Source organism: Ornithorhynchus anatinus, chromosome 10 (assembly GCF_004115215.2).
Source record: "Ornithorhynchus anatinus isolate Pmale09 chromosome 10, mOrnAna1.pri.v4, whole genome shotgun sequence".
Lineage (NCBI taxonomy): Eukaryota > Metazoa > Chordata > Mammalia > Monotremata > Ornithorhynchidae > Ornithorhynchus > Ornithorhynchus anatinus.
In genome coordinates, this window is record NC_041737.1 from 53,832,196 (window position 1) to 53,840,071 (window position 7,876).

General features: G+C 49.4%; 2 protein-coding genes across 2 annotated transcripts; both read left to right on the forward strand.

The window, feature by feature from the left end:
• Positions 1-1,084: 1,084 nt before the first annotated feature.
• On the forward strand, positions 1,085-3,426 carry LOC120638662 (gastrula zinc finger protein XlCGF52.1-like). The gene is made up of 2 exons (XM_039913388.1): positions 1,085-1,126; positions 2,327-3,426. Exon 2 carries the CDS (start codon positions 2,488-2,490, stop codon positions 3,424-3,426), a length of 939 nt encoding a protein of 312 aa, XP_039769322.1. The 5' UTR covers positions 1,085-1,126; positions 2,327-2,487.
• Positions 3,427-5,318: 1,892 nt separating this feature from the next.
• Positions 5,319-7,429, forward strand: LOC103164684 (zinc finger protein 501-like). Its single transcript, XM_029073380.2, has 3 exons — positions 5,319-5,484; positions 5,785-5,898; positions 6,088-7,429. Exons 1-3 carry the CDS (start codon positions 5,358-5,360, stop codon positions 7,191-7,193), a joined length of 1,347 nt encoding a protein of 448 aa, XP_028929213.2. The 5' UTR covers positions 5,319-5,357; the 3' UTR covers positions 7,194-7,429.
• Positions 7,430-7,876: the final 447 nt, after the last annotated feature.

Consider the following 7,876-nt stretch of genomic DNA (forward strand, 5'->3'; position numbering starts at 1 on the left):
GTCTTGGGAGTCAGAAGTCGTGGGTTCTAATCTTGACTTTGCCACTTATCAGCCGGGTGACTTTTGGCAAGTCATTTGACTTCTCTACGTCTCATTTACCTCATCTGTAAAATGATAGATTAAGACAACGTGATTACCTGGTATCTACCCTAGTGCTAAGAACAGTGGTTGGCCCATAGTAAGCACTTAACAAATATGATTATAAATAAATAGAATTATAAATATATATACACACAAGTGCCGTGGGGGGGGTAATTAAACAATTATTCAGAAGCCTCGTGGCTTAATGGAACGACCACGGGCTTGGGAGTCAGAGGACGTGGATTCTAATCCCGCATCTGCCACTTGTCTGTTGTATAACCTTGGGCAAACCGCTTAACTTCTCTGTGCCTCAGTCACCTCACCTGTAAAATGGGGATTTAAGACTCTGAGCCCCACGAGGGGCAACCTGATTACCTGGTATCTGCACTTCATTCATTCAATCGTATTTATTGCTTGGCATATAAACAGAGCTTAGCATATAGTAAGCGCTTAACAAATGACATTATTATTATATCCCTCCCGAAAGGGAAGTTCAGTTCGCCACGCAGAATAAATTTTGTAGAAATGTAGCCCTTGATTTGGGTCTCTTTTTCTCGTGCCAATTCCCAAACCCTGCCCCTCTGGAGGGGACAGGGAGAGAGACTCTGTTTACCTTCCTCTCGGATCAGGGATCGAAAACCCCGAGGTGGGAGAGCCTCTGGGTAGCTCCACTGCACTTAAATCCATATCTGTAATTTTATTTATTCGTTTTGATGTTTGCCTCCTTAGACTTTGAGCTCGTTGTTTTGGGGTTTTTTTTTTCCCCTCCCAAATGGAATTTGTTAAGCCCTTACCAGAAGAGTAAATTAGGCAGATCAGCTTTGGTGAGGTGACTTGCCCAAATTCACACAGTAGACAAATGGCAGAGGTAGAATTAGAATCCAGGTCCTTCTGCCTCCCAGGTCCATGCTGTGTCCACTAGGCCATGCTCTCTCTCTTAACAAATACCATACTCCTCCAAATACCACAACTCTTTTTTCTTGTTTCAGCACTCACTGTGTGGAGAATACTGTACTGATTGGGAAAGGACAATGAAGTAGAGTAGGTAGGACCAATTTCTATTATTTTTTATGCTATTTGTATTAATCGCTTACTATGTGCCAGACACTGTTCTAAGTGCCGGGGTAGATACAAACTAATCAAGTTGGACACAGTCCCTTGTTGCCCAGAGAAGTTCATTCATTCATTAGTATTTATTGAGTGATCACTGTGTGCAGAGCACTGTACTGAGCGCTTGGGAGAGTACACTATAACAATAAACAAACACATTCCCTGCCCATAATGAGCTTACGTCTAGAGGAGGAGCCAGCTGATTAATAAAAATAAATGAATTAAAGATATGTGCATAAGTGCCATGGGACTGGTGGGGGGGATGAATAAAGGGAGCAAGTCAGGCTGATACAGAAGGGAGTGAGAGAAGAGGAAAGGGGAGCTTAGGGAAGCGCAGAACAAATACCATTTTCCAAAAAAAAGTGCTTACTCTGTGTCTAAACATTGAGATACAAGGTAATTAGGTTGGACACAATCCCTTGTCCCACGTGGGATGCACAGTTTAAGCACTTGGGATGATACGAGAGTAGGGGAGAAAATGGGTAATAATGTTGGTATTTGTTAAGTGCTTACTATGTGCCGAGCACTGTTCTAAGCGCTGGGGTAGACATAGGGGAATCAGGTTGTCCCACGTGGGGCTCACAGTCTTAATCCCCATTTTACAGATGAGGGATCTGAGGCACAGAGAAGTTAAGTGACTTGCCCACAGTCACACAGCCGACAAGTGGCAGAGCTGGGATTCAAACTCATGAGCCCTGACTCCAAAGCCCATGCTCTTTCCACTGAGCCACGCTGCTTCTCTGGGGTATCGAGTCCCCATTTTGTAGATGAGAGAACCGAGACCCCGACAAGTGAAGTGACTCGTCCAAGGCCACACCAGAGATGAGTGGCAGACCACTGGGTTAGGACCCAGACCCTCTGTCCCACTGGCACACGTTCTCTCCATTACGATATGCTGCTTCTCGATACCCAAACCATCGATTTGATGGCCTTGGGAGGAAAGAGAGTTGCCAAGTGGCCTCTGATGGAGGGGCCGGGGAGGGCCCTATGGAAGGTGGTAGAGGTTCAACCAGGGGTAACAAACTTCCTTTAATACTGCACAGTTGGGAACATGTTTGGCAATATGCTCTGCAGTGCAGAGTGAATTTCCCCTTTCCATGAGTGATGTACTGACCCGATGCTCTTCTTCACACAGAAAAAATCAGGGAAGAGCAAACGCCCAGAAGAGTGTTGGCAGAATCCCATGGAAACGTTTCCCACCATCCTCAAAAGGGAAGATCCCTGGAGAATCGGCGAGGATCTAGGAGGAAACGAGACCCGCCAGTAAAGAGGAGGGGGGCGCAGAAGACAGTATCCATGGAAGAGGAGCCCTTGGAACGTATCGAGTGTGGGAATGGAGAAAATGGCGTCACGGGGGCGCACCCCGAAGAGAAGCCCTTTAAATGTGGGGTGTGTGCCAAGGGCTTTGGGAATAAGAAACGCCTCAATGCCCACATGGTAGTGCACGCTGAGAATAGATCCTTCCCGTGTCCGGAGTGCCAGAAGACCTTTGTGAGGGAAGCATACCTTAGAGTGCATATGCGAATTCACACGGGAGAAAACCTCTTCAAATGCCTCGAGTGCGGGAAGGCCTTCTGTGAGAAGAACATGCTGAAGAAGCATGAAAGGATTCACAAAGACATCAAACCTTATGTGTGTCTCCAGTGCAAGAGAAGATTCAGAGAGAACTACCGTCTCATGGTCCACATGAGAGTCCACACCGGCGAAAGACCCTTTCAGTGTCCGGAGTGCCAGAAGAAGTTCAAGATCAAAAGAAGTCTTAGAGGGCATATGGGAGTGCACACGGGAGAGAAGCCCTTTCAATGCCTCGAGTGCGGGAAGGCCTTCAGCCAGAAGAACAGTCTGAGAAAGCATGAGAGGATTCACACAGGCATCAAACCTTATGTGTGTCCCCAATGCAAGAGAAGCTTCAGAGAGAAGTCCAATCTCAATACCCACATGACAGTGCACACTGATAAAAGACCCTTTCAGTGTCCAGAGTGCCAGAAGAAGTTCAAGATCAGAGAAAGTCTTAGACAGCATAGGCGAGTGCACATGGAAGAGAAGCCCTTTGAATGCCTTGAGTGCGGGAAGGCCTTCAGCTATAAGAGCAGTCTGACGGTGCACGAGTGGATTCACAGAGTCATCCAATCCTGTGTGTGTCCCCACTGTGAGGAAAGCTTTGGGTTCAAATCCCAGCTGGTGGCCCATAGGACAATTCATGCAAGGGAGAAGCCCAGTGGATGTGCTGCCTGAAAACTTTCAGCCAGACAGGGAGTCTACCTTCCCACAAGAGAATCCACAACAGGGAAAGATCCAGGTCCCGGGAGCAAGCCAGGCTGCTCCGTCGCTGCGGCCGGGATTGGCGGTGCCTTACTATATGAACCGATTCCCTTGTGCTCCGGCATGTTGGCCGTACTGGAAGGGAAGTTGTCTGTAGCGTGGCCAAAGTGCCCGATGGCTTGTTCTCTTTCTCAAAGCTGTCAGTCAAACGCCTCTCTCTTGGTCAGTGGTTTTCTTAATGGTGTCTGTGAGGCGCTCACTATATGTCCAGCGCAGTTCTAAGCACCGGGGGTAGATGGATGCGAATCGACCGGGTTGGATACGGTCCAACCCACATGGGGCTCACAGTCTAAGTAGGAGGGAGAACAGGTATTGAACCTCCGTGACTTACCTAAGTTGCCACAGCGGGCAAGTGGAGGGGGGAGATCAGAACCCAGGTCCTCCGCCACCCGGGCCTGTGCTCTATCCACTAGGCTACTCTGCTTCCCAATTCTTGTTAATTCAGTGTTGATTATAGAGAAGCGGCGTGGCTCTGTGGAAAGAGCCCGGGCTTGGGAGTCAGAGGTCATGAGTTTGAATTCCCCTCTGCCACTTGTCAGCTGTGTGACTGTGGGCAAGTCACTTAACTTCTCTGTGCCTCGGTTCCCTCATCTGTAAAATGGGGATTAACTGTGAGCCTCACGTGGGGCAACCTGATTACCCTGTATCTAAGAACTTAGAACAGTGCTCTGCACATAGTAAGTGCTTAACAAATACCAACGTTATTATTATTATTATTATTATTATTATTCATATCCTCTGGCCTCACCGTGGATTTCTCCATCTCCCTTTCAACCCCAGAATGGTTACTGGGTGAGGGTCTGTGCGCCCTGCCATCCCCCAGCCCACTTCCTCAGCTAATTTGGCATTGATAATTCTGGCAACTTTGGCCCCTAAGACCTCCTCGTGCATTAGGTTTGACGTTCAGAAAGGTGTTCTGGAGATGGAGGGCAGGAAGCAGGGTGGCTCAGCGGGAATGGGAAACAGTGGAGGATGCTCAGAGGGAACTGTACACAGGCTTTTATGGTGGAGAGCTACAAAAACGAACTGGGTAAAGCCATGGAAGTTCATTTCGGAGTGTGGGCAGGGGGCTTAAATGCTAGTCCAAGGCCCCCAGAAGAGTTTATTTCTATGCCGGCTACAGTGAGCAGTTTAACCAATTAAGGGTCCCTTTCCCAATGGAACGCGTTGAATGGAGCAATTCAGAACACAGTGATATCTCTCCTCTCCCCCACTTCTCCTTGAGTTTTGGTGCTGGGATCCACTTAATGAACCCAAACCTCTAGTGACTGCTCTACAAAGCAGTGACAGATGCTTGTTTGGAAATATTCCTGAAGTGTGTTTTGGATCACCCTGGATGGGAATGGGGTGAGGTAGGGGTGTGACCTGTGACGATTAGAGACAAGATGGGTCAAAGAATCTCCTCCTGTTATAGAATTGGAGAAAATTTGAGATTACATCTCTTGGGGCTTCTGAATTCTTGAGCTAGTTAACAGCTTTGAGTGTAATCCTACTAATTCTCAGGGGAGTGTCATGGGGGAAGACAGACCCAATTTGAGCTGTAGGTTTCGTCCTTGAGGAGCTGGAATACGAAAGGGGAGGCTCAGAGCCGCCACCAGAAGGAAAGACTTACTATCCTTATGTCTTATTTTAAGGGGGGTGCCCGAGAAGGAGGTTCCTGAGACCATGGTGCCATCAAAGAGAGGCGCTTACCAAATACCATCACTGTAATTATTATTACTCTGCACACAGGAAGCGCCTGTCAATCATACTGACTGACTGCGCTCACCTCTTTTCCTCCCGCAGCACCCTTTTCTCCCAAGCATTTTGTTCTTCGGTCTCTGGAGGAAGAAGAGCAAAGACGAATGGAGGTGACGTTCGAGGACGTGGCCATCTTCCTGACCCGGTGGGAATGGAAGAGTCTGACAGATGCTCAGAGGGAGCTCTATAAGAGCGTCATGTCGGAGAACTATGAACATCTACGTTCACTGGGTAAGGACACCCCACGGGAAGAGAGGGCGACAGACCACCATGGAGCGGAGAGTGACGGACGACCACCCTCCCCCTCTAGGCCTAAGGCTTGTCGTGGACGAGATTCTGGTTTGTCAGCTTCTGTAGTTTATTACTTCTCTCTTATCTTGAAGGAGTGACAGGGAGTAGTGAAATCCCACTCACCAACTCTGCCTCTTTCAGAGTACTTGGCTCCCGGGTCAGAGAGGGTGGGAGGAGAAAGGGAGCCTGTGTGTCTGTCACAGATCTCCACTCATTCCTCTTCACTGTGCGCTTCCCCAGGAGCCGGATGTCCGATGCCTAACTGTATCCGCCAGCTGGAGAAGGGGAAAGATCCATGTATTCCCGAACCTCCAGTTCACCATAGATGGATTTTCCCCGAACAGGCCTGGATAGGTAAGCCTGGGGGGTCTCTGTCCTAAGCCTCTAATATAGAGAGGCGCAGTGTGACCCAGCGGATAGCGCGGGCGTGGAAATCAGAATAATAATAAGAAGAAGAACCTGGGTTCCAGTTCCGGCTCCACCATTTATCTGTCTGCCTGTTTTCATGCACAATGTACTGACCCGATGCTCTTCCTCCCGCAGAAGAAATCAGGGAAGAGCAAACGCACAGCCCAGCGTTTGCAGAATCCCATGGAGATGTTTCCCACCATCCTCAAAAGGGAAGATCCCTGGAGAATCCATGGGGATCTAAGAGGAAACGAGACCTGCAAGTAGAGAGGAGGGGGGTGCGGAAGCCAGTGCCCACGGGAGAGAAGCCCTTTGAACATCTCGAGTGTGGGAATCGAGAAGATGGCGTCACGCACATGAAGACGCACACTGGAGAGGAGTTCTATACATGTAGCGTGTGTGCCTCGGGCTTCATACAGAAGAAGAGTCTCACCGCCCATGAGAGGATGCACAATAAAGATAAACCCTTCCAGTGTCTGGAGTGTCAGAAGAGCTTTATGGTCAAAAAATGTCTACAAGTGCATATGCGAGTGCACAAGGGAGGGAAGCCCTATGAATGTCTCAAGTGTGGGAAAATCTTCAGCCAGAAGAGCTATCTGATAAGTCATGAAAGGATTCACACAGGCATCAAACCTTTTGTGTGTCTCCAGTGCAACAAAAGCTTCAGAGAGAACAAAGGTTTCATTGCCCACATGAGAGTCCACACTGGCGAAAGACCCTTTCTGTGTCCGGAGTGCCACAAGAGGTTCAAGAGCAGTGGAAGTCTTAAACGGCATAGGCTACTGCACACGGGAGAGAAGCCCTACAAATGCCTCGAGTGCGGGAAGGCCTTCAGCCAGAAGAACAGTCTGACGATGCACAAGAGGAGTCACACAGACAAAAAACCTTATGTGTGCCTCCAGTGCAAGAGAAGCTTCAGAGAGAAGACCGCTCTCAATACCCACATGACAGTGCACACTGACGAAAGACCCTTTCAGTGTCCAGAGTGCCAGAAGAAGTTCAAGATCAGAGGAAGTCTTAGACGGCATAGGCGAATGCACGCGGAAGAGAAGCCCTTTGAATACCTTGAGTACGGGAAGGCCTTCAGCTGTATGAGCAGTCCGATGGCGCACCAGAGGATTCACAGAGGCGTCCAACCTTGTGCGTGTCCCCATTGTGAGGAAAGCTTTGGGTTCAAATCCCAGCTGGCGGCCCATATGACACTTCATGCAAGGGAGAAGCCCGGTGAATGCGTTGCTTGAAAACTTCCAGCCAGATAGGGAGTCTACCTTCCCACAAAAGAATCCACAATGGGGAAAGATCTAGGCCCCGGGAGCAGCCAGGCTGCTCTGTCGCTGCAGCCGGGATGGCGGTGTCCGACTATGTGGATTGATCCCTTCGTGCTCCCGCCTCGTGGCATCATGTAAGACCCGCATCATGTAAGGAAAGCCGTTTGTAGCACGATCAAAGTTCCCGATGTTTGGTTCTCTTTCTCAAAGCTGTCAATAAAACACCGCTCTTAGCGGTTTTCTTAATGGTGCCGGTGAGACGCTCGCTATATGTCCAGCACAGTTCCGAGTGCCGGGGCGAGACGCGAATCGATGGGGTTGGGTACAGTCTCTGCCCCACATGGGGCTCCCAGTCGAAGTGGGAGGAAGAACAGGTGTTGAACCTCTATCAGGGAATTTGAGGTGCAGAGAAGTAAAGTGACTTGACAACGTTACCACAGCGGGGAAGTGGCAGGGGCTGGGATTAGAACCTCAGGTCCTTTGACTCCGAGGTTCCGTCCACTAGGCCGTGCTGCTTCCAGATTCTTGTCAATTCACTGTTGGTTCATTTTCTCTGGCCTCACCCATGGATTTCTCCATCCGCTTTCTGACCCTCAGAATGGATCCTGGATGAGGATCTGTGTGCCCTGCCGTCCCCCACCCCACTAACTCAGTGA

Coding starts and splice junctions, on each gene's coding strand:
- LOC120638662 (XM_039913388.1), top strand. CDS start 2,488: ATGGAAGAGGAGCCCTTGGAACGTATCGAGTGTGGGAATGGAGAAAAT.
- LOC103164684 (XM_029073380.2), top strand. CDS start 5,358: ATGGAGGTGACGTTCGAGGACGTGGCCATCTTCCTGACCCGGTGGGAA. Junction 5,485..5,784: donor TGAACATCTACGTTCACTGG/GTAAGGACACCC, acceptor GCGCTTCCCCAG/GAGCCGGATGTCCGATGCCT. Junction 5,899..6,087: donor CCCCGAACAGGCCTGGATAG/GTAAGCCTGGGG, acceptor TTCCTCCCGCAG/AAGAAATCAGGGAAGAGCAA.